Source organism: Cyprinus carpio, chromosome A5 (assembly GCF_018340385.1).
Source record: "Cyprinus carpio isolate SPL01 chromosome A5, ASM1834038v1, whole genome shotgun sequence".
Taxonomy (NCBI): domain Eukaryota; kingdom Metazoa; phylum Chordata; class Actinopteri; order Cypriniformes; family Cyprinidae; genus Cyprinus; species Cyprinus carpio.
The window spans coordinates 22201884-22229796 of record NC_056576.1 but is presented as its reverse complement, the minus strand read 5'-3'; the positions used below and the strand labels follow the sequence as shown (position 1 = coordinate 22229796).

The following is a 27913-nucleotide window of genomic DNA, read 5'->3' as shown; positions in this document are numbered from 1 at the left end:
AAACATCTGGTAACGGCAAGCAATACGATCTCCCACAGAGGAATTAACCAGCGCCTATGTCAATATGTTTATGTCAATATATGAATATTGCTTTCATTGACAACCCAGTACATTTGTTGTGCTTTTAAGACCGTACTTTCCCCGTCGATCTTTTCTCCACTAAACGAGACAGAGTTCCTAAACAATGTAAAAGAGTAACTGTGTAAAGGCAGCGGGTTTGTGATCATCTGAGCGTATATAAGTGACGCGTCTCGAGGAGCGACTTCAGGTGCACGCGAGAGTTTTACGAGCCGTAACGGGTGTTTTATGAGATATTCCATTAAGCATGTGAAGGATGTAGACTTTATCTTTAATATATTTTACATTTTCGCTATTAGCCATTCATAGAATTTGGTTATTAGTGGTGTAACCTGGTCTGTAATAACGGCGAGTATCTCCAGAAATATTCGTCTCACGTAACGTCTGCATGAATCGCGCGTGAAGGTGGCATCAGAATGCCAATGGCACGTGCGACGAGCTACAACTGCAGCCAATTTTATTACAGTCGTGATGTGATAGTAGATGGGAGGCGTGGCTGCGTGCGTGTGTATGTCTGTGGCGTGAACCTGGTCTCCAGATCGGTCTTGTGTGGTAATTATTAATAGCACTAAGTTAGACTGTCCACCGGAGACATTATTCGCGTATTAAAAGCAAGAGAGGCGGGGTGAGCGCGGGGAAAGCCAGTTAGGCGAGGAGGTGTAGACTAGAGTACACTGCAGACATGAGGAGACCAGCCCCACCTTGTCTGGGGGCTGTGGATACCTTCAGGCTTTTCAGCAAAAGTCTAAAACAATACTGTCCAAATTTCTCTTAGTCAGGACAGGAGGTATTAATTAATGAGCCATTTCGGTATTATGAGATATTTTTCTTGGTTTTACCATACATGATTAAACATAGGCTACTTTGCAAATACAGGATGTATATGACAAGACCTTCAGTCAATCCTTCAGGTGATCAATCAATTAATCAAGCAGTTGTATCACTGTGTATTTCCCTTTGGGAGTGATGCATTTAAATAAGTGCTGGGTGTGTTCTCAGTTTAGAGTTTGTGTGTGTGTGAGAGAGAGAGAGAGGGCGAGAGAGAGCATGTGTGAGTGTTTTTTTATGTGTATTTTTGGCTATGTAAGTAAGCAAGTGTGAGTGTGCTTTTATTTTGCATGTGTCTGTGGATGTACATGTTTGTAAGAATTGTGTGCAACTGGAAACCTGGGAACAAGCGTGTGTGTGTCTGTTTCAGTTTTATACAGTGTTTACAATGAGGATGGATAGATAAGTTGGGAAAATATTTACTTGATCCCCTGCTGATTTTGTAAGTTTGCCCACTTACAAAGAATTGAAGGATCTGTAATTGAATATATAAGGTATATTTTAATATAAAAAAAAAAAACATAAAACAAAAAAAAAAAAAAAAAAAAAAAAACACTATATAAAGGTTAGAAATTGATTTGCATTTCAGTGAGTGAAATAAGTATTTGATCCCCAAGCAAAACATGACTTAGTACTTGGTGCAGAAACCCTTGTTGGCAAGCACAGAGGTAAGATGTTTTTTGTAGTCGGTCACCAGGTTTGCACATATCTCAGGAGGGATTTTGATCCACTCCTCCTTACAGATCCTCTCTAAATCCTTGAGGTTTCTTGGCTGTCGTTTGGCAACTCGAAGTTTCAACTCCCTCCACAGATTTTTTAATGGGATTGAAGTCTGGAGACTGGCTAGGCCCCTCCATGACCTTAGTGTGCTGCTTCTTGAGCCACTGCTTTGTTGCCTTGGTATATTTTGGGTCATTGTCATGCTGGAAGACCGAGCGGCAACCTCCAGCTCTCTCTCGTGAAGCCAACAAGGAAGTGATTAAAAGTGCAATTCATCGACTGACCGCTTGAGGCTGGCTGCAAAAGGGAGTCAATCCCATAGACTCCTCATGTTAAAATGCCCAACTTTACAGCAGAAAAAAAAACATGTTTACAGCCTGGTTCAAAAAATGATTTTAGTCTATATGGCTAATTTTGCCCTTCATGACAACTGTGAGGGGGGTGAATTTTTTTATATCTCATCGGTTTAAATGATATTAAGCCTTAAAGTTCTGCATAATTAAGGGCGTGGCCACTTGAGTGACAGGTGGATTGCCGCTGCTTACAATGCAGTCGTGCTAGGTGGGCGTGGCTTCAGCAACCAGCTCCCGCCTTTTTGCCCATTTTCGATTATCCGGGAGAGTCACGCAGGGACGCGTTGCCAAGATGGCGATGGCCCGCTCTGCACACTTTGAGCTTCAAAACCGTGTCGGCCTTTATCTCCCTCCAAACACGGCAAATCGAGCTAATGCCGAAGAGCTCGATTTTGGTCTCATCTGACCACAGCACTTTCCCCCAAACCTTCTCTGAATCATTTAGATGTTCATTGGCAAACTTTAAACGTGCCTGTACATGTGCCCTCTTGAGCAGGGGGACCTTTCTCATGATCATCCTTACCCATGAGGTAAGATCTTGCACGGAGCTCCAGACTGAGGCTGATTAATGGTTGTTTTGTATTTCTTCCATTTTCCGAATAATTGCACCAGCACTCCTCCCCATCAAACTAACCTATGGTCTTATAGCCCATTAAACCATTCAACATATCTACAAACCTACAATCTCACAGCTCTTTGGTCTTTCCCATGGTGGTGGGAAAGGTTGGAATGGAAGATACAGATTGTGTGGACAGCTGTCTTATACACCTAACGAGCTGACATTAGGAGTAACTTCTTAAAGTGACAGGACTAATCTGTGTTCCACATGGGCACATAACCAATCTGTGGGAGCCAGAATTCTTCCTGGTTGGTAGGGGATCAAATACTTATTTCACTCACTGAAATGCAAACTAATTTCTAACCTTTATATAATGTGTTTTTTTTTTCCTGAATATTTTGGTTGATATTCTGTCTCTATCAGTTAAAATAAACCTACCATAAAAAATACAGACCCTTCATTTCTTTGTAAGTGGGAAAACTTACAAAATCAGCAGGGGATCAAATAAATATTTCCCCACTATAGATAAATAGACTTATATTTAGATATTTAGACACTGTATTAAATTGTTTGTTGCATTATAAACTTGGCCTATATAAAAACATATGTGGAGTATTGTATTAATGTATCTACATACTTTATGATTCCTCATATAAATAATACAAATAAGGTATTATAATTGTATTGTTTTAAAATATTGCATTCATATATTAACATTTGTCTTGAAAAATGAGATCCCCTGCAGTACCACCACAGTTCCCCGTTTAAGATTCCTGTACTAAAATCTGTAGCAACTGCACTCAAACACACGCAACACAATACGAGTGACTTCTAGTGGCTGGTAAGAGAATACCTACTGTCTCTCTGTTTCCATCTCTAACCGGCTCACTGTCGCTAAGCTCCCATGATTTTTTTTTTTTTTTTTTTTCTTTTTTTAATTTTTTTTAATTTGATGAAACAGAATATGACAACAGCATGTGGGAAGGAAAGGGAGAGAGATGAGCAAAGAGCAAAAAAAAGGGGGATAATTATAATGAACATAATAATAAAATGAGCAGATAGTTCTAAATACTGTGGAATTAGAAAATAAGAGAACAGAAGTGCAATTGTGAACAAGATAGAGAGAACATCATATGACCTTAAGAGACTTCAGGATTTATCAGGAAACCGAGGAGAAATATGTGGTGTGTGTTGGACAGAAGGAGTAACTGTTTGTGTGGCTCTGATTAGACTTTGACAGATGTTCCCTTGTAAAGCTCATTTTTAGGGTAAGGCTTTATTTCTGTCTGTCTGTCTGGATGATCCAGGCTCAGGCTTTACACTGTAGATTTCCTGAAAGGACCGAATTTAATTTTTATGGCATGTTTGCATCTGAGCAACAGTATGATGTCTGTTTTAGGCTTAAATCCAATGAGATGTGGGAAGGGTGGGTGGAGAAGTACTGATGAATAAAGATGAATATTTTCTAATGTGACGCAAGACAGAATTATTAAGGGAAAAATGTACATTAGAATGAACTCTTCAGGCACTGAGGCTTGCTGTATGCTTGGCAGAGTAGCGATCCATGTATTTCACACTAATATTCCTTTAGTGACGTGCTTTAGCATACCAGTGTAAAGCATAACTTGGTTAGTAAAGCATAGCACTTGAATGTAATGCTGTAAAATAGTGCTCTTATGGAAGAATGGTATAGTTTTAGAGATTTCATCTGACAGAAACTATGTGGATTTTTGTATGTACACATACTTGCCTGTCTTTGGAGTTATCGTTGTAGATAAAGAGAGAGCGCTGGATCTGGTGAGTTAAGAACATGTTTTGCTTAGGACTACAGGAAAAAATGTAAAAAAGAACAGAAGAGAAAGAACATGGAAGAGGAGAGGCCAGCGTCATTGGGGACCCTCACAAGCAACATCAGTGTTTCAGATTCAATAGAGCATAGCTTGTATAATGACAGAGGGAACAAGCGGGAGAACATTACATTTTCATGGTTGAAGTTAGATTTGTGGACCTGGTTTCTAGTGAATTTAAAAGCAGCAGAAGAGTGACCAGAGACATTCACAACATCATCACATGAGTTGTGTCTGCTGGGTCTAAAATAGCTTCTGCTATGTAAAAAGTCAAACATTTCATTCTGTCTTGGTTGAATAATATGTCATATCTGTTGCAGTCTAACATGGAAACACTTTCAGGTCAGAGAGTCTATTGCTTTTAGCATGGAAGAAAGGTAGAGGAGTTTTGGAATGGTTATGTGTGTATGGGTGTGTGTGCTTAAATGCGCTTGTGTGTTCTGTGCTAAATATTTGGGGGATTTGCTTTTCTGGAGGAGTGTCATGTGGCTAGATCTGGCATCTGTCAGAAGCAGGCACTGTGCTGCTGTGAACCGGGGGAGTCCTTCACAACTGGAGCAGAGTAGGTTACTACATACTCTGCTAATTTAGGGTAGTGATTCCCATCCAGAGGTGCATGTTCCCTAGGGGTGACTAGAAATTATGGTTTTGCTTACATAAACCTATAGAACAGAGAAAAATTTAATTTGTGGCTATAAATATAAACAGTTATATAAATATTAAATACTTAAATTAAATACTTTTAAAAAAATGTATTAATATAATAAAATGTTTTTATAATGTGGGCCAGCTGCCAGACTTATTATATTGCTGCTTATTATATATATATATATATATATATATATATATATATACCGTGTGTGTGACATACACATACACATATGCATATACATATATATATATATATATATATATATATATATATATATATATATATAGGCTATATAATTAAAGAGTTGTTTGGACTTCAAATATTTATTGGCATAAATATTAAATTATTATTGTTACATACGTTTGTTTGTGTGTGTTAATTTTAATTAAAGTATATATATTATATTATTATTATATATTATAATATTATATATATATGTATGTATTCTTATTATAATGGATGCACTTTAAAACCCATAAAAATGTGCAAATAAATAAACAACTAAAATATATATGCAGTAATATAAATATAAATTAATAGACTTTAATACTTTTATAAATGTAATGTATGAATTTATGCAACAAAAATTATTTAAATATATACGTTTTAGAGCACTTTGGTAATATTATTAATAATGTTAAATGATCCAGTATAATATGGGTTAATAGAAATGATGGCATAGTTGTGGCTTTCTGATGAGGCTGTGGGAGTGCATTCTTGGTTGTTGTTATGCGTAAAGCATGTATGTGTAGGTGAGTAGCCTCTAGGTCTCTAACAGTGAAAATATTTTTGTTTCTGTCATCACAGCACCCACCTCCTTGTCCTCGTCTTACCTCTGCACACACATGCAGACACACACTCAGACGAGAAGTCTTTTGTTCACTTGTGTACCCAGCACATGAAACAGATGTGCAAGAATACACACACACACCATATAAAAAGCAATGCCCAAAACAAAGTCTTCCCTTGGGATGAGCATGTGAAGGGGTCCATTACTCCACAGTCTGCCCCAGCTTAGCATGTGTAAGTGTTGCTGTGTGTTTCTGTTTGCATATGTTTTCGTATGTAGGCATGTACCTGTAGTATCATGATGCTCCTTCCCAAAGCAAACATTTTTTTGAGTAGTATGCCACATTAATGACTGTTTTAAGGAACGCTTTCAGCATTGCACATGCAAAAACACACAGACGCTACAACGTAAGAGGGTATTTCATTTTTCCATTGTCTTGTCTTCGCCATTCAGGATGCATGTTTGCTTCACATGTTTGCATATGTACTGGCTTGCATGTGTATGTAGCATGTCACCTTGATTACTGCAGATTTCAGTGAGCATTATGAAGTCAAGGGCAAACTAAGAGAAAAAGAGAGAGAAGAAGGGAAGGAGTGAAGCGAGAAGGAGGGGGAGAGGAGGTCAGCGAGTGCTTCTGTGAATAAAGTGAGAGAGAGTGAAAATTGGATGCGGAAAACAGAAGAAGAACAAAGTAAAACAGCAGTGGAAGGGAGGAGTGAATTAGAATATGGATATATTTTGTCAGCTTGCAGAATAAGGCTTAAGTGGTAATCCCTGGTGATGGTGCACTTTGTTTCGAGAAAACACACTGTGTTTTCTCGAAACACATGTTCAGATGAGTGCTGTGTATGAGGAAGAGGTTGCTCCTCCACAGTTCCTCACTAATTGGCAGTCTGCTGCAGTGCTCCGTGTGCGATTGCTTGTATGTATGGGTGTTTTCCAGACGGTGCAATCAGACACAGCTAGCCTCTCTACGCAGCATTATGGAGCTGGACAGACAGACTGCAGGTTGAGTGCAATGGGATTTTGGTTTAGCTGCCCAGAGATGCAGTATAGTTTCTTATATTTAATGTGTGAGATAGCAATTTGGATACAGAGACTGAGAGAAAGCAGGTTATTTTTAGACCAGACTTCATTAAATATTTATCATTTATTAGGTGTATTGTTGATCTGTCATAAAGATTGTATATGTATTTGTGTGTGTCAAGCTTAAATTGTGGGGATCAAATGTCCCCACAAGGATAGTAAAAACTGGAGTAACTTTTGTTGTGGTGAGCCACAAACATTTTTCACAAGAAAAAGTGGCTTCAGAAATATCTTATATATGAAATATAGATCGAAAATCTAAAACTAAACAAATCTAAAAAAATATGTTTAGGAAATAGCAGTTGGAAAACCCCCACCATGATGAAAACAAAAACCCAAATCTGTTTGCTGGAGAACTAAAAATGTGTAGCAGAGTGAATATTGGAGACAGAAATATCTCACCTGTGTAAAAGCTGTGATTTCAGGTGATATATGTTTCCCCAAAAGACAAAATACAATAGTACAACACAGCACTTCACAAAAAAAGACATTAAAAAGAATTAAAAAAATCAAAAAAAAATTAAAAAAAAATAATAAAAGTTAAAATAACAGTAAAAGAAAGGAATTTAAAAATGATTAAAAAACATGTATTTAAAATGTATTAAAACCATTAATATGTGCATTTTGGGGGATTCAACATAGGTTTACTTTATTTACACATTCACACAATGTCCAACATTTTTGTGGACAGAAGTGTATATTTCACCAGTATTCCACCAATATAAAAGCTCAAAGTTTTGAAGTGTTTAAAAAAAATTGAAAGTGAAGAATTTAATGCATAAATATTAATATTGTAGATTGTAGTGTAAAATAAAATTATGATAATTATCAAATATAATTTTGCTGTGAAATTGTAATTTACAATGGTAATATATGTCTATATTAATTTTAACATAAATTATTATTATTAATATTCATTTTAAAATCAATAATAATATTAATGTATTATTATTCAATTTGTTTGAGTTCCTAAACACCAGTGTGAATATAATGTGGACTGAGACACTATCACACTTTATTTGTTTATAAACCACTTTATTAACCAACACCAGAGAACCGTGAACATGCAGGTGTGTCATTAAATTATTGAAAGGGGGTTTCGGCTTGCAAATTTTTTTTTTACTATGTGCTAGATAATTTAGAAGAATATTTTTGTATGGAAATAGAGAGCAGGGACAAGAAGAGGCAGGGAGGACACATAAATCTATTAGCATAGCATGATTTATTAGCATAGCGTGTTAGCATTATAGCATTAGCATTATAGCATAAAGACATGATTAAAGCAGGTCAGGGTGTTAAAATGAGCACAAAGAGCATAGGCTGCACATGCACAGAAGGCCACAGCACCAAGCCAGTGCCTCTACTTGCATCCTGCGTTACTACAAACCACACCCCTACAAGTTAAGATCTACTGCTACAAGTTAATGCCTACAAGTTAGACCTACTGCTACAATTATGGATGTTATTCACTGAGACAATTTTTTTCAAGTACATTTATTTTTCATTTTATGCATGAAATGTTTGTAAGGCTGAATTATGTTGCTTTTATATCTTGTGGTGTATGAAATAGAGTGCTGCTGTAGGACAACCTGGAATTTAGCATCACCCTCGACAAAAACCCAATAGGACTTTTCAGTTGGCTTTTGGATTACTGCAGAAAATAAACTCCATGGCCAACAAAAATTTGATTTATACAAGTTTTGGTCATTATAATCATCACAAATGAACACAGAATTTATGATTTTTGAAGCCTAAATACAATCACTAGAAGTAAAAGCTAAATGAACTACACCATGGTCACATGACTATAAAGCCACCATCATTAGCTTCTGACAACTCTATCAGTCTTTATTTAAAAAACATTTGCCCAAAAGATTAGAGATAGAATAGTTTGTAAATGCATGATTATAAAAACAATGATACTATAATAGCTGAAAAAAATCAATGATTTTCTGTTTGCTGTTATAATAGTTAATATCCTGATAACCTCTGTATTCCTATTTAGCCACTTGTCAGTAGTAGGCATAACTTGTAGTGGCATGGTTTGTTGTACGATGACCTGCAATCATGAATTATGAGAAATGTAAAATTTTCATTAAAGTTTTCTACATATTTGGGGCAACAGACGACTACTGTCTATCATCAGATTTACAACAGCAGACCTCTCTATGATTCTCTTTCATAATCATTTAAATCCACTACATTTTAACTTAGACTTTTATGGAGCCTCTTCTTGAAGCAATATACATGATAATACCATCAAGTACACACATATTCACATTATTTTCATTTGACCCTTTTACATCTCAAAGGTAAAATTCACTCCAAAATGACCAATTCTGTTATCATTTCCTCACCCTTATGTCTTTCCAAACCTTTTTGCTTTTCTTCTGTGGAAGAAAAAACCCGGCTATTTTAAAGAATGCTTGTAGCAATTTTGGTTCTCATTGCCTTTCATTGTAATAGACAAAAAACACTGAGCCATTTTTCAAAATATCTTCTTTTGTGTTCTGCAGTAGAAAGAAAGTCAGGCAGATTTGGACATGAGGGTGAGTAAATGATGACAGAACATTAATTTTTGGGTGAATTATCCCTTTAGGTCTATATACTGTTGTCCCACACATTGTAGTATAGTACTCTTGTGTGTCTTGATTATAGTACCTGAATAGGGTTTATCCATATTCGCACAGAACACACATTGCCAATGTATGCACACAGGTGCTGCGGCTTATACCAACTGATTTCCCTGTGGGTGGCACTCCCAGCATGCATGTGTCCTGGCTTGTTTCTACCATTTATCCTGCTTTTGACTCCATCCCTTGACAGTTCCGTCTGATTGAGTTGCTGAGTGTGTTTTAAAAGCAAAGCAGAAGTCCTGACAGATTGAGTGAGTATGCTAAAGTAAAGCAAAGCGAGCATGCATAGATGCACACACACAGACTGGAATCCTACACTGTGAGCATTGAGCTAAAAGATGAGAGATGGAGACAGACAGAGAGGGATGTGGACGGCAGTAGACAGTGTTGCTAGGAGACCGCACACAGTGACTGGTGTGAGAGACATGGTTTCACATCCCTCCCCCATCCCTACAACACACTTCCTTTCTCTCCATCTGTTTTTTATGCCCGCTCCTGCATTCATTGTCTCCATATTCCCCTCCATTCATCTTTCTGCACTTGTCCTCCTGTCTGTCTGCTTTCGTCTATCTGCTCACGTCTCTCTCACTTGGCTCTTTCTCTCTCTTTCACATCCTATTGTCTTTCTAAGCACCTCCTGCCCGACTCTTTAACCTTCCCCAACCTCTCAAATGTGGTCTCCTCCTTCCTTCTTCTTTTTCTCCACCTTTCCATCTACTCTCCCCATTTCTCTGTCTCTATATCTAATTCATCTCTGTCTCTGTCTTTCATTCACACTGTCATTCGGCACGAGAGAGCTCTGTGGTTCCGAAGTGACACGAGTGCAGTCGCCAAAGCGACAGCTGGCCAGTCACCATGACAACAGCCAGGTGCAGTGTAAAGGGACAGGACAATAAGTGAGAGACCGGTTATGTGACTTAACACACACGCACACACAGATATTGGGAAGTGCTGCAAAATCTGCCATGCAAATACAAGAGATGACCAAATTTACACAAGCAAAGATTCAATTGTCTGTTGTCTATGTCATTTGGGTGTGATTATTTATGCAGTGGATGTATTGCTCTGTGTGTGTATGATGTGTGTAAAGCCCATCTGTCCCTGAGCTTTAGTGATCTGTGTAAACTGACCTTATGACCCACACTTTTATATAAACAAGCGTGTATGTCTTAAGTGGTTGTTGCACCTGTAATTGAACGCCTGAAGGAATGTTATGTACTTAAGTATACGTGTGTGAAAAACATTTATATACAAAATGAGGCATGTGTGTATGTGCAAGGCAGTCTTGTTGTCTCCATGTGCAGTCACTAATAATATAATATAGTGGTGTCTTAAAACCTATAACAACACTGAAAATCAGGGATACACAATTTTTTAGTTTTCTCATTTGAAAGAATGTAAACAAGCTAAGAAACATTATAACCTTAAATTATTAAGAAATGTTTCAACTTCTGCAGTATTTCAAGGTCACTAATCAATTAAGCAATTTGATCACATGACAGACGGTCAGATGGTCTTTTCTCCACTGAAGCACAAGATGCTCTTTGGATCAACTCAAATCATGACAGCGATATAAAGTGGAATTATACAGATGGGACTGGCATCAATAACATTCTTGCTATTTACTGTATGTTGTTGTAAGATAATATGCTGGGAGATATCAGTAAATGTGTTTTAATAATGCTAAAAGCTGTATGTGCTGTATTTATACTGAAGTACACCTTTGCGATTAGTATGTAGTATCATTTATTATTTATTATTGGACTCACTTTCTGTACAGTTTGAAATAGTATCTGGGATGCTGTGTTTGTAATTGTCTTTTTTTTTAGTGAAGTAACAGTATCTGTGTTTTCTCAGGTTCTGTATAGTGTCTTATTCTGTGTTGTGAAGAGAATTGATCTCTCCTTAGTGTGCCATCAGTCTTAGAGTTCGGTTTGTGAGGAAAAACTTAGATGTAATCCCACCAGGTAAAACTATTTCTATGCTTCCACAACTGTCTTGATTATCTGTCTGCCTTACCATAGTTATAGCCTAGGGTAGCCTTCATCGATTCCCATTATTAAGTATCTCTATTAGACACTAAAATAAACCTGTATACCCCATTCACGAAGCTCTCATGTGTGTTACACGAACGTCCGCACTGATCAATACATGATATGATTATGTATGACAGTCCCTGTGTTGGGTAGGCCTTTGGCATGAATTTCTGGTTCAAGAGTTCAGACTCAGATGTAAGAGAGCTGTAATGTAGAATGTAAAAGGGGGACATCAAAGTCATTGACATAACTGTCATATTTTCTTGAGATTGTTTATCTTTGCATTTAGATTTATGTTGTTAGCAGATGCTTTTTACAAAAAGGGACTAATAGTTTTTCATTTTCCCTTGGAAAATTTCTTCAGGTTGGTTGAGACGAGGCTTGAGGTTGCTGGAAACTCCCGTTTACTCTGAATACTGAAGCCTGATTTGTTCAAAAGGGCATATTTTCAGTGGCATTTGCTGCAAAATGCCATGCCATGAATGTGGCTCATGTGGGGCACTCCTGCATTCCTCAGATGAGAACTCTGAGCTTGCCACCTATTTGGGCAAGCCCACACAGAGGCTGAACACCAAACTTATACGTGTCCTCACTGATGATGATGAGGATCTCGGCGATGCAGTGGTCGGCTCCAGATGAGGCGCCAATTGCTCACTTGACTAATAGTCTCAGCGGGGACGCCACCAGCAGCCAGTCAAGCCAACATCAATGACTGCTCAGCCTCAGCCTGAACTCAGAAAATGCTTCTCTACCGCCAAGTTCTACTCCGTTTCACAAGCACCCATATCCCCGTCTAATACGACTCAGCTCAGCCCAGTATGGCTCGGCTCGGCTTGGCACGTTTTGCATTTCCACTGTAGTTTATTATCGCTTTAGAGTGGGTGGGATTATTCACTTGTCGTTATAGTTGTGCCGCGTTATAGTCGTTATAGTAGTCTACTGCCACGACTCCTGGAAAAACATTTTCATTCCATGTCGCCCCATCAAGCTTTCGCTGGATCCGCTCCTCTGCTATCAACGAGAGGAACATCTGTACTTCCACAACAGACAACAAAACTTTTTGGTTGTTAAAAAAGGTGCGCTCGAGCAGTTGCGTACGATTATTGGCTGGTTGTTCTGATTTAAATCTAGTGGTTCTTTTGTGTTTGTGTCGCAAGTTCAGTGACGCAGGTAGGGACGATTCTCTCCGGCCAATCCGTGATCAGCAGAGTTTACATGTAATGTTTTGGTATCGGTACGGTTCACTTGGAACCTTAACTGAGGAGGTACTAAAAAAAGGACCAGGTACTGTACCCAGTTGAAAACCCCCAAAAGTAAACCGTACCGAGCCGTACCGAGCCGTACCATGCTGCACCATGCATGTGGAAAAGTGCCATAAGATAATTTTGGACCCTGAGTCACAACTGAAGCACCACGGATGCATAAGGGGTAAAGAAGGTAAGGTACTCCATCACGAGTACAATTCATGCCAACGGTTCGTAATATAACTGCATATTTAGCAAGAATTCACATGTTAAACATATTTAGCTATAGCTTGATACAAATGGATCTCTCAAATCAGAAGGTTATAATGACGGCAATAGTGGATCGGGAAGTTATAGGCTAGTTCTCAAGGAGTTTGTCTGTTCCTTTTACTGAATATTTTCAGGTTAAAGCATGATTTAAACATCTGATCATAGCAACGTGAGTATGTCAGTATGAGCCTCTGCAAAGTAGCACTCCAGTAAAGTCACGTCGTTTATTTATGGCATTTTATTCAATGGATTGTTAATAAGCAAGCATCTTTACAGTATCAAACATGAAAAACAGTGTCAGTGTCTCATTTAATCTGAAGCACAACTTAATTTTCCACCAGTGTATTCATGTTTTCACCCACGGAGATCTTACCTTGATAGACTCAACAGATGAAATGAACCAGAAAAGAGTTCTGCATGAAAGATGGCAGGGCCTCAGTGCACACTTCCTATTATGTTATCGTGACAGACCAATGCTAGTACAAAGGTGTTTTGCAGCTGGAGCAAACTTTTCCAGAGAGTTTGCTTTGGCAAGCAGTTTTAAACTCCCAAAACAAACTTTATTTGGTATGATTTTGTTCAAAATGATGTCATATCAATTCATTCTTTGATTTAATTTGAAGTATATTGAAGTATATATATACCTTAACATCATTTTGGAGGCTAGAGCCACATCTACGAGATGCCTCTACGCCCTTTAGGTGCATGTTTCGGAGGCTGATCTAAAGGGCTGCCACTTACCGATAGTAGAGACTATTCCACTGGATAGTAGATGCTATAGCCTTGGCTTTTGTCCCAGTGGAATGTTGTCCCATTGGAGTGGGGGCCCACTCCACCAGAGGAACAGCCTCCTCCTGGGTTTGGTCCAGCTCAGTTTCAATTGGTGATATCTATGCGGCACCCAGCTGGTCTTTGCAGTCAACCTTCACTAGGTTTTATAACCTGGATGCCCCTAGCGTTTAGGCACGGATCTTGTCCTCCTAGTTTCCATGATCAGCTACAAGTGGAAAAGGTCTTAGTGATGTAGACCCTGGCCTTAGGACCTGGGTCTCGATATTAGCTCATGCTTCTTAGGAGCCCTTATTGTGGGCACTCTGGGGCTAGGCTCACTGGGTGGCTTCATGCTTAGCTCTGCTCTTTCTTATAGTATGGCACTGTTGGATACATTCCCCAAAGCACAATGTGAGAGACCTTTTTTGAAAGGGAATGCTCCAGTTATTAATGTAACCTCGGTTCCCTGAGATAACAGGAAAGAGCATTGCATAGACTGCCATGCTATAAAGCTTATTGGAACCTTATTGTAGAGTGTTATAAATAGATAGATCTGAGACAGTCATCTGTGAGGTAGATGACAGGACCATGCAGTGGGTATAATTAGTTCTGGTGAAGTTGCAAATGATGGACACTTTCAAAGTGTTTCATTGTGCATTTGTGTTTGTTTCGGCAGTAAGTTCTGAGGCAGGAGGGTGTGGGGCAGGATTGAGGAAGATGAGAAGGTGGTAAAATAGCTTATGTTACAGATTGAACTGTTCATTCATGTGTTTGCTGATTTGTGGTGACAAAAAATCCAGAGGAATACTGTATGGGGAAAGGTGCTGTATTTCCTGAGGTCTACAGGGGAAGTGATTAAGGGGTGATAAATGTAATACATGAACAACATTTAATATAGCTAGGTGTTTTTTTCTGTCAGAAACAGTGTCAGAGGAATATACACAGAGACGCGGATCAAAGTGATATGCTTTAATGCAATCCAGAAGAGGGCTAATCCACAATAGGAATGGCTGAAGACACATTTACATACTATAGTAGACCGACAAAAACAGAACGCACTCACCGGGACTTAAATACATGGGGTAATGAGGGTAATTACAAGACACACCTGGATGACATGAACATAATTGAGCACAGGAGTAACTGGGTCACGGTGCACATGGGGAGGGAAAACACAACAAAACAGGCCCATGATCCTGACATTTTCATGGTGGCTTTCATTTTATTACCGGTTGTGGCTATTAAACACACCATTACACTTTATATGCACTGTACCTTGTGACTGTTCCACATGTTCAGACAGAAATAAGGAAAAAAGGCTTAAAGTTTAATGCCCAGCAACCTTGAACAATATAGGAAAACCTTAAAACTGTATTTGCTTTTCTCACTAAATAAATGTATATTTCTTTTAGAAAATGATTTTACACTTGTTTCTATGATGGTTACTGATAATTTGGTTATTTATATATTTATTTATATATTCATTTATTTATTGTAGTTAAATGATTTTATTGTTTCTTTGATGTTGTCTTTTGTTGCTGTCTTGTCCAGGTGACTTTTGCAATGAGATTTTAATTCCCTGTAATTCAGTCCAGGCCCCCTCAAGCCCAGGCCTGAGATAAATATCCCAGTTGTACCAGTTGACCATAGTTACTACTACTACTACTAGAACCTGGTTGTCTTCACATTTCCTCTCTGATGTTATCTTCTGTTGATACAGAGGGGCTTTAAAGGGATACTCCACCCCCAAAATTTTGTCATTAATCACTTGCCCCCATGTCGTTCCAAACTCGTAAAAGCTTAGTTCATCTTCAGAACACAATTTAAGATATTTTGGATGAAAACCAGGAGGTTTGTGACTGTCCCATAGACTGCCAAGTAAAATACACTGTCAAGGTCCAGAAAAGTATGAAAGACATCATCAGAATAGTCCATCTGCCATCAGTGGTTCAACCGTAACATTATGAAGTGACGACAATACTTTTTGTATGCGTATAAAACAAAAATAACTATTTTATTCAACAATTTGTCTCCTCTGTGTCACTCCATATCAGGGTAGTGCCATTTTGGAGAATCTGAGCAGTACGCAGGCAGCTACCACTGATGGCAGATGGACTATTCTGACGATGCTTTTCATGCTTTTCTGGACCTTGACAGTGTATTTTACTTGGCAGTCTATGGGACAGTCTCAAGCCTGCTGGTTTCATCCAAAATATCTTAAATTGTGCTCCGAAGACGAACGAAGCTTTTACAGATTTAGAACGACATGGGGGTGAGTGATTAATGACAAACTTTCATTTTGGGGTGGAGTATCCCTTTAAGATACTTGAAGTTGTTTTGTGGGCAGCAGAACAGCTGTATATTGAGCACAAATCATTAAGTGTTGATTAAAGGGTTTAGTTCAGGTTAGCTGGAGACATATTTTAGAGGAAATTGCTGGAAGTGAGCACTTTCCAAATTTTTCAAACTTGATTTGCTTATCTTTGTATTATATCACACAGATGTTGTATTTATTTTGTGCAGTTCTTTGTATTTGTAGAGAACACAATATTGTTGATGTCAATAATGACATCTGGGACCTACATCATGAAGCCGATTTAGCCAGCTAAACCAACTAAGTTTCAGTTCTGTAGGGACCACTATCTTCAAAAAGATTGACACTAAAGAAAAACTCCCTACCCATCCATGCAGCCTGTCATGAATGAGCAGGGAGGGCAGCAATAACCCTCCCAACACAATCCATAGGCCAAAAATTGATGGCAAATCTGAAAGAATCATGTCCTTCTGAAAATGCAGAGACTGGGGCAGCATGCCCCTTACAAGAGGAGAATAGCAGCGAAGGAAAGCATGCCCTTTACAGAAGAGGAGCAGCAGCGGAGTGAGCGTAAAAACTTTTTTGCAAATTAAGGGATTTTTATTCGAAATTTGGCGTTTCCATCACTCGTTTCTCATTCGATACTTCAAAATGCGCATTAAAACAGGGTGATGGAAACATATTCCTGCACTTGAAAAAACGTAGAGATAACAAAAAGCAAGCCAACAGATTTTCGGAAAGTGCCTGGACATCGCGCAGCACCACCGAAGTGGGTCTTCGAGGAATAGACGGCGCAGACGAGATCGCAGCAGCGGCGGACTGTAGTAATTGACATTAGCTGGATTAGTCTCTAAGCTAATGCCTACGTGCCTGTAATGAATATGATTACGCATTGCTCCAGTAGATTGTAAGCCAATCTGACATTACACAGTTCACACAAAACAAAAGTTTCCTTCTAATTCAAAATACTCCCACACCTTGCTCGTCTTTCGTGTGGTCACTTTTGAGCTCACCACAACTGACACGAAGAAAACTCATGTGAGGCATGAGGTAAAAATGTAGTTTACGTCCCGAAACACTTTTAAAAATAATGTATTTTTCTAATGTTTTATTTTAACTTATTTAAAATGTTTTAAATGTAACAATGGAAATTTGATGCTTGATCCCCTTCTTGATATCTTACTTCTTCCAATAGGGGAAGGCAGATCTCGTGCAAAGTGTTGTTGATGCATTCAACAGAGAAAACTGTTGATCAGTGTCATGGTACCAACAAAGCCAGATTGGATTGGTTTGGTTTTGTCGGTTCGAAACAAATCCTGTAACCCTGAGTTTGTTCAGCCACCATCATGGTACAAGCCCCTGAACAAGAGAGATGTCCTGGTTTATCTTGCCAGGTATAACCATTCAGTTAAAGCATCCTCATACTGATGTGGCTGAGCTGTTTAAGCCACATACAGAAATGTCAATGACAAGGGTTTGTCTAATCTGGCTTCTTAAAGCCACCTTCCATCAGAGTTTAGCTCTAGTTCCAATTAAATACACCTGAAACAGCTAAATAAAGGTCTTCAGGATCACTAGAAACTTTCAATAGCAGGATTGGATACCCCATGCCCATTCAAAGTGAATGCAGCTTCCAAAAGACAAAAAATAGCCGAATAATATTTTTTATATTTGATACAATCACACTGGTGTGATTAGATTGTTCAGTGCGGCACAGCATCAGCTGTTAAATTCAAATCTGTGGTCGCTGACTGGCTCAGCCAGAGACAGACGTGTTTGTACAGCGCTACATTATAACTAATCACACACGCTTCTGTTGAGCTTATGAATGCAATGGCCAATCAGAGACGTTCAGATGAGTCATCGCTGAAACGCTGTGTTTTGTTCACTCGCTCGCTGAATGAATTCTCTGCCGAATTCTCTCATCAGAAACAACAAAGTGCAGATGTGCATACAAGATAATCATTTCACAGTGTAAACAGCTTCAGTGATTTTAATGGGAGACTGGCTAGACTGAATTAAAATGTTCTTTTAAAAAAAAAAACATCAAATACAAATTCAAAATTAAAAAAAATATTTTATGGCATGACACCTACTAAATATTGTAGAAACTTAATTTTCTGTAAAGTTGCTTTGTAATGATTTGAGGCAGACACCTCTAATATTAAAACTATTTTCTGTAATGGCATGACTAGATTACAGTACCCATATCTGGTACTTAAGTAAAAAGATGGGTTTTATGTGTAATTAATAGATTACAGTATTAGTCTACTTTACCCATCACCCATTATAGATCAAATAACATAATCTATAAAGGTGCAAAACGCATTTACTTATACATATTTGAGAATCGAGATATTTCCTGATACAGTTACCACGTTTTGAAATATTTAATTTTTACAATTTTTATTGTCAAGATTGTATGAATATGTTCTGCCAAAACTTTCATCATTGATCAGTTCCTCTGTTTTCTCTGTCAGGTATCATATCTCTGTTGGTAAAATTGTTGTACATAAAAAAAAATTAGTCATATATTATAATATAAGCCGTATACATCTATGACACTCTGTATTGCTCCATATTCATCTCTAGCTCCCCTCTACTATAAGATCTGACCCAGTTTACTATGAAATTTAACTTGCAGGCATGGGTTTAATGAGTAATTATATAAATTCATTTATTTTTCATTCATAGCTCTTCCTTGAGTTAGGCAAAGACTGGAAGTTAAACTGCATGTGTGATCCAAATAATACCTTTTGGTTCTGTGTGACTTTATGAACTGGTTAGTGATGCATGACTGCATAAGTGGGTGCCTGGATGCAAATGAATTATTATGTGATGTGTTTGGGTGTATATTAAATGTGTTTGTTGTCTATTGGACACTAAAACTGTGTGAAAACATTGGAGTCCAGCTATATTCCTGTTACATAGCAGCACTGCTGATACACTCAGTGTACACACATCTGCACATTCAGCAACATACTCTGCTAACCCACTCACCTTCTCGCCATTGCTCTCTATCTCTCTCAGTCCCTATCTCTCTCCCTCTTCCGTGCTTTCTCTTTCTCTCTGTGCTGGAAAAACACTGGAAAAGCACAGCAGTTGACAGCTGTATACTTTTTAGCCAATCAGAACTCTCTCATACTACCCGGCGCTCAAACTCTGAGCACTCTGTACAATATCTGCCCCACAACAAGCAGCTCAAACATGCTCGCTCTCTCTCTTCTTCTCTGGCTAGCTTGTTCTCTCTCCTGCCAAAATGCCTGTGTACTACATGTGACAGGCTGCATTACAGACTGCAGATTTATACAGGCACAGCCGGGGCAGCCCGGGGGCCTGCAGCCAACTGAGCCACTCATACTTATTCAGATCTTCTTCTCAAAGAGAGAAAGATGGTACATGCCCTTTGCAGGCCACAGTGATGAAGATGAAAATGAAAGTGCAGTGGTGATGATTTCAGGTCACAACTTAAGGTTTTCTCTCCTTTTATATCACATGTGTGATGTGTAAATGTGCAAGACAGATCTGAAGGCAAAGTGTGAAAGATGATTTAAAAATAAAAAGAGAATATAACACAGTGTTTCCCCGATGGTGGGTTGCAGACCTGTTGTAAAAGAAAAGAAAAAAATAAAAAAACAATGAGAAATGCAAACAATCATATATTGTGATATACTGTATGAATTAAAATTCATTGTATTTTAGCACAGATTCATCTGTCATTTTTATAGACTTGGTTAGTGTAGTAAAGAAGTCTTGCTTGTGTGAAAATAACAGTGTTATTTTATTACTATATGTTATTATAGTATTTATTATTTTGACATTCAATTTTTATTTTAGTTCAAGTTTTTGTAATTTTGTCATGTGCTTTTGTTATTTTTCAGATATTTATATTTAGCTTTTTTAATTAAGTTTTTGTAATTTTAGTACTTCAACTTATTTTTCAGTTAGTTGCCAAGGCAGCATTTCTAATTTTCTAAAGTTTCTTTTATTTTATAATTTATATAATATTTTTCTTTTTATTTCAGATTTACTTCAATTAACAAAAATGATTTTGAGTATTTTTAGTAACAAATCACAATCATTTTAATTAGTTTAGTCTAGTAATCACAAACAACTAGAAATGTCACTGGAAAGTCTTGTAAATTTTGTTCAAAAACACTGAACCTTGTATAGAGCATAAAAATGAATGTCCTAATGAAATTTTTATGTAAATGTGCTTGTAATCCCACTTATGATCATACAGGAATATAAACAGCTTATGTCCAGGGGGAGAAGGGACTTGTGCATTAGAGCCTCTATTATGGACAATTAGTCCAAACTGTCTTCCCTTTTCCACATTAAAAAAGAACAACATGAACCGCACTAGGGAACACAGAGTATAGGTGTAGAGGGTACTGAGTAAAGTAATTTCATGAAGCGTCTGTGCTGTGTTAATTGTTTCAGTTCAGTTTGGACGGTTGGGATTTTATGTTATCAGAAAGAATGGAATGAATTTGCATACGTTTGAAAATGCAAACTACTAACCAAGTGCCTGCATTTTGCTCTATTACAGATAACAGGGACGGGGAAAAGCTTTAAAATCCCTCCCCCTGCTCCTAATTGGTCCTTTATACCATGAGCTCTGGCTCCGCCCAGGATGTGGTGGTGGAGAATTTCCTGCGTGACATAGAGAGGCGGGGCCAGTGGCTGCACTGCGCTGTTATTGGCTGTGAGGAGGAGCATCCCTGTGGCGACATGAACCTTTTGTACCGCAAAAGTCGACAGGATTGGAGACACAGAGATCAGGAGGGCAAGAAAAGGTAAAAGAAAGAAATCTGTGAGCCTGCTGTAGGAGAATGAAGGAATTTGTGAGGAGAGAGAAGGATAGAAGAGGTTACACAGATGCCTTCCAGAGCTTAAATGAAAGCTACAGGAAAGAAGGGAGCAAGGGGAAGATTAGTAAAATCCTAACACTTTAGGGAAGGTGAGAAAAAGGTGAAACTGAAGGATGAGAGTAGAATGAAAAAGATTATAAAGGAGAAGAGAGAGGGAGTGAGATGGATGAATATGACACGATTAAGAGTAAGTAGTTTTAACTCTGAAATAGAGACATTTGTCTTTCATAATTTATGCAAAGCATCCAAATCATCTTTCTGCCTGAGACACTGAAAGACTGGAGAGAGAGAGATAGATATATACCAACACTATCTGCCCCTCTGGTGTCCAGTAGATCAGCTGACACGAAGTGTAGTCAAAAACAGCTGGAGCTTTTAAAAACAGACTTCTTTGTCTAATTATCTTACAAATAAATGCAATTATCCATATTTATTCAAGTTTTTATTTTTAATTCATTAACTTTAATTAGAAATGAGTTACTTTTTAATTAACTGTTTCAATATACATACAATTTGACTGTCATTAATAGAAAAAAAAATCACATCTTATGGCCAATAACAAAAAAAATGAAAGATTACAACAAATGACTATAAATAATATTTTGTCTGATTAAATTAAAATAAAACACTAAAAAAAGACTTGATGTAAATGATTCAAGTGAATTTAGTTTCACTTAATATTAGAATTCACTCAAGATTAGTTAAAATTTCATGAAGTGAGCATGAACAATAAAATATAAAAATTTTGGCTGATACAATAAGTTAAAATCTCTTAATATCGTCCTAAAATCAACATCATCTGATTCCAGCAACTTAAAATATCTAATATTTAACATATAACTGATATGGTATCAATATCTATTTATCTAAGTTAACATGTGTATGTCTGTAGTGTCATGTTTCACTCTAATTCCTTGTCCTAAATCACCATTTCTTCTTTTTCTTCTTAAAGGGGCCCTATTATGCTTTTTCACTTTTTCAACTTAAGTTAGTCTGTAATGTTGCTGTTTCAGCATAAAAGATAGTTGGAAATAGTTGATAGTTCAAATAGTTGTATCTCGGCCAAATATTGTCCTATCCTAACAAACCATACATCAAAGGAACGCTTGTTTATTCAGTTTTCAGATTATGTATAAATTTCAATTTTTAAAAATTGACCCTTATGACTGGTTTTGTGGTCCATGGTCACATATCACAAATATCGATGAATGGGACGAGACCTGTTTGAGCTGCACTAGAGAGAAGGAAACGAGTGGTGTCACTATGTCAGAGACACTCTAGCTTTCCCAAGGCAGACGAAATTAGAGTGGTTACAATCATCCGTTAAATCGCGCTCAAACTGATTTTCAATTTGTACCATAAATCACACAGAAGGCCGCAACAGCAGGACTAATGAAGCGGCACTAAATATCCACAGAGTCGGCGTCAGAGCAGATCTACTGGAGGGGCATTGGATCATCGGCGGGGGGCACTGTCGTTTGATAAATATTTTTAGACGCATTGGCAACATCATAGTAGCATGGAAATCCAGACCTAAATCTGAAAGATCTATATAGAATGACAATGAACGATTTAGACTTGGGTTTTTATCTAAAAGAGGAACAGAAGACAGGGCTGTAATTTGCTGTTTTGCCGACCGGATACGGCAAGAGTCAGTTAGCTCCAATGATCTATATAGAATGACATTCTACCCTAGAATGTTAGCTCCAATGATCTATCTATATAGAATTGTGACGAGTGGGGCGGGGCCGAGAGCCGTGGGAACGGAGCGAGGCCGGTGGAGTGATTTGGAAATGAGCGACACCTGCTCCACTCACCGGTCTCGATTCCCACGGAGGAGATTGGGAGGATACAAAAGGAGCGACGACAGTGAAGGACGAGAGAGGACCAGGCCTGGGCTTTATTTTGTGTTTGGTTTTTGTTGTGCGAGGCAGTTGCCCCGTGAGTGGCTGTCGCGCTGTTTTATCTTTATTTGGTTATTAAAGTTTTATTTAAATGTTCGCCGGTTCCCGCCTCCTCCTTCCCGTGACTATGGAGTTTTTTATTATTACAAGAATGTCATTATATAATTTTTTTTATTTTTTATTTTTACCTGTCTTGATTACTAATACACAACAGATGACGATTGTTAGTTAAAACGTTCCGATTCCATATAAGGTTAGTATAGCCTAGTTCAGCACTTTGCGAATGGACAGCGACTCAAGTAGCACGTAGTAGCCTATTCTCGCGTTTCGAGTTCAGTAGCCTACATTTTGGGAAACGCGCGAGGAATTGCGGCTAATGTTTATAACCTTGCACGTAGAGAGCGCTTTTAAGAGCTAAGATAGGCTAGGCTACATCGTTATCGGGAAACCCGGCCCAGAACAGATAGCCTAAACAACAGAACAGGAAAGAAAATAATAATATAAATATAGGCTAAATAAAAAAACATAAAATAGGCCTACAATAATAGCAATATATTTTTTATACTTAAATAATTAACAAATTACGACGACAAAAAATAAAAACACTGAATCAGTTTGAAGCTTTGAAAAACCGGCAAAAAAAAATGTCACCCATTAGACAAAGTTTTTTCGTATAGATGTTTTCTGAAAACTTAAGGCTTTTTTCTTCAGAAAACGAATTGGACATCATCACACAAATGTCTGCGTATTAAATCTTTTGGCGGTTGTCCGGAGCTAGCATTTGCAGAAAAAGCGCCAGCTCGGCTCTCATAGACCGTGGTACTGGTGGTCGTGGCCGTATCTAAGTCTACTGATTGACGAGGCTGCGGAGGTCTAAAATCTTTTTTTTTTTTTTTTAGAAATTTTTAAAATTAGCTGCTAACATTTGTCTATATATAGACGGACAAAACTGTTCTTCAACTTGAAATGGATTTTGCGCGCATGCTGCAAATCAAATGTAACAAGTTTGCTCGGCGACCAATAAGCATTCACCATGACGAAGCCTATTAACGTGCCATGCACAACCAAAATTATGCATTTTCCCCATTCTTTTTATTTGAATTAATTTAAGTTACAGTTTGAACATTTAATATTAAAATAATAACTAAAAGGGATATTTTTTTTGGGCCACGCCATGGCCTGTAGGAGGGGCATCAATGACCGCTAGGGGGGGCACGGCCCTCGAATGCCCCACCACAGCGCCGGCGCTGCATTTCCCAAACAGGCACAGAGTGGAGCCAATCACAACACATACTTGCCCAGCTAACCAATCACAGCACATTTCGAATTTCAGAAGGCGGGCCTTCATTACAGGACCTATTCAAGCCGTGCATGCCAGACTGGGAAGAGAGGTGTTGTAATAATGTAAAATATGTGAAAAATAATGTGTTTTCGAACAACCTAGTATAAGAGCCTGTTCTAGTAAACCTCCAAAACAAAATCAAGTCTTTGTAAAAGAACATAATAGGACCCCTTTAAGACACCTTACGTTTCTTATGTAAGTCTGTATATTACCATATTCTGCAATGCTTTGTTTACATCTTCAACATTTTTGAGTGCTTTTTTCCTTCTGTAATTCTCAGCTGGACAGGATTAATTGCAATTGTTATGCCTTTTGGCACTACTCTCTTTCTCTCTCTCTCTCTCTCTCGCCATATCCATGTTTCTGGATGAAGAGGAGAATGCATTTAGATGATTGTCTCTGACACCTGTGCAAATGGACATCAAAGCGCTTTTCATCCACTCTGTGTTCTACATTCATGACACACGCAGAACACATCCTGAGCTCAGACAAACATGCTGTTTTTAGTTGCCTTTGTATAAACTGCTCACACATGCAGACATACATGTGCTGTCACTTCAAACATGCTTTTATACATGCACAATATCTTTAGGCATTTATCTTGGCTCCTTACACCTCTTTCTTTCCCCTTCACAGACGTAAAGAGATTCACAAGAGGTCACCCACGCATGCTTGCTCTCTGTCTGGAGGATCTGTCCACTTCCTCCCTCTCTCGTCCTCCCACTCAATCCCTCAATCCTCCACCTCTCTGCTGCTGAATGCAGATGATTCTCATTCATTTATCCCTCCCTCCCTGTTCCCCTCTCTTTTCCCACATCTTGAATGGATGAATCGAGTGAATCACTTAGCATGTTAGTAAACTGATTTTGCACACTAATGTGCCTTTAAACTCAAGACTCAGATAAAGCCATGTAAGAGCCACATGTTGTGCAGCCTAAAGCAAAACAGCAGAAATAGAGCAGACATGAATTGTTTAGTTCCCTGTACCTTTGAGCTTTCATTCTGCCATGTGAAGCATCGTGTCAAATGAAACCGAACAACCTAAAATCCTCAGCTATGAGAACAAACCTCATATGACTCATAGACTGTTCCCTCTCATTTTGCTTTCAGGCACAGATTTTCTTTCAAACCTTTTTTGGCACAAATGGGTTACAAACCATGGCATTTATTTTCTGCACTGATTAGTTTAAAACTTTGGTATATACTACCATTCAAATGTTTTAGGTATGTAGGTTAAAAAATAATATAAAATGAGCATAAATTATCTTACTTATGACACTTATGATATAAGTATCACTATTTCCTCAAAAATATTAAGCAGCACAAATGTTTACACAAACATTGATAATAATAAGAAAAGCTTCTTGAGAAGCAAATCAGCATATTAAAATGATTTCTGAAGGATCATGTGACACTTCAGAATGGAGTAATGATTCTTAAAATGTAGTTTTACCATCATAGGAATAAATTAAATTATAAAAGTAATATAAATTCATATATTAAAGGCACAATATGTAATTTTTCGCCGCTAAAGGGCGCGTATTCAAAACAAACATAGAAAAAAAGGCGTAGTTTGATGATGCCGTGACTGAATGTGGAATCAAGGGAGTTGTCATCTTCATCCCCACAGCTGATGCAATCCGATGGGACAGAAATCATGTTCATGGATGAGCTAATGTATTAAAGATTTATTAACGTCATAATATGAAACCGAGTAAGGCAGAAGGCCGTCGAAGCGAAACAAGGCTGCTGAAGCGTGACACACGGCTCAAAAGCAGCGGAGCTTTTATTATGCCACAGTCGACTGCTTCCGCTCTTTCTGGTTGTGCGGATGTGGGGTAAAGCAGTGCTGTTTTATTGTACTAGATACATTTGAAAGTTCTGTCTCAATGCTACTTTGTGCGGTCGTCACCTGTCTAATAAAACACATAACATATTAAAGCGTCTTTGGTGTTTCCATGTTCTACAAAACAAAACCGGAAATCGAGGGTGTGTGACATCATTGACAGGCGACACAATGACACTATGGACACGGTCCGTGTCACTACTTAAAATTGCTTATTTCTCTGAATTTAAACATTCTTTGAAACATTTGGGATAATGTAAGTACACAAGTCAGCAAAATATATAACACTATTCTAGTAGTTCTTGGATGTTTTAATAAAAAAATCTTACATATTGTGCCTTTAATATATATGTTATATATTAAAATTTAAAACAACTACTTTAAATTATAATAACATCCCACAATATTACTGTTTTTACTGTGATCAAATAAAGCCATGAACTCTGAAGATTTTAGCATGGTAGTGGACATGACAATGTTAATGTATTTGGTCTTGGTGGAATAGATCACACACACAAATAAATTCCTCCTTCTGTTATTTAATTAAGTTGGCTTGAAAAAGCCGACTTACTGAAATCCTATTTAAACCGTCTTTTCTTCTTCTTCTTCTTCTTCTTCTTCTTCTGAAACCAAATTTTAAAATGTATCTCCTCCTTGACTTTTAAGTCTACGTCCACATGAAGTCGGAGCTTTACTTATCCAATTTTTTTCTCTCCTCATCTCAAGAAATATCCACGTCCACATTAAACCGACATCAAAACGATGTAGTATACATGCCAGACCAGTATGTGCCGCTGTAATTCTGCCACAGAGATACACTAAAAATGGAGAAAAAGACTTGGACCATGCACATAAACCTTGCGCGCGGTATACAAACGAACATGGAACAATACATTTATTAATCTGTGTTAATGTTAGTTAATAAAAAGACAATCGTTCAGTGTTTGTTCATGTTTTGGTTGCTCTTACATGACGTAGCAGTGTCTGACTAGGGGCAAGACGTGGGCTGATGACGTCGTCATTTCAGAAAATATACAGATTCACTGACCACACGAATACACAAGGGTAGCGTTTTCAGATTTATCCACTCCGTGACCCAGTTTCAAAAAATATTGATTTCACTCTTCCAAAACGCCGGATCCGTCTGGACAAAATGCCTATACGATACAAAATTTATGCATATACAGCTAAACATGTCTCCGTGTGGACAGGGCCTAAAGCTACAACCACCAAACTCAGGTCAAACCTTCAGACTGGTCTGACTTGGGTTGCTCTATCTGTTGTAACTGATCCGGCTTACGGTTTTTGTAAACCAGACTATCAAACCACCAAAAATCCCATAGACTTTCATTGAGGGGGTGAAAACTTTTATACAATAAGACTTATGGTGTATTTAAGCTGTCTATTGCTATAGCAAAGCTTAACAACTCCCTACAGAAAAAAAAAAAAGCTAAAACCAGCCTAAGCTGATTGGTTTTAAAGTGGTTTTGGCCACTTTTTTAGCAGGCCAGACTGGTCTTAGCTGGTTTTTAGCTGGTTTTTTTTTTTTTACTAAATCAACTGGTTTTAGATGGATTAGCATAGAAATATGTTAACAACATGCTAGTAACTTGCCAATAATGCTAGAAACATGCTAACAAAATGCTAGTAACTTGCTAATCATACTAACATGTTAGTAACATCCTAATCATACTAAAAATGTGCTAGTAATTTGTTAATCTTGCTAAAGAAGGCTAACAACATGCTAGTAACTTTGCTAATCA

The 27913-nt window shown here is 38.0% G+C and overlaps 1 protein-coding gene across 1 annotated transcript in view; it reads left to right on the top strand.

Moving 5' to 3' along the window:
* LOC109075141 (neuronal tyrosine-phosphorylated phosphoinositide-3-kinase adapter 1-like) overlaps positions 1–27913 on the top strand; it is a 43706-nt gene that overhangs the window by 1060 nt on the left and 14733 nt on the right. Inside the window, exon 2 of the mRNA XM_042756517.1 lies at positions 20737–20983. Coding sequence (XP_042612451.1) covers positions 20799–20983 — 185 coding nt within the window. The 5' untranslated portion in view covers positions 20737–20798. The remainder of the gene's footprint in view (positions 1–20736; positions 20984–27913) is intronic.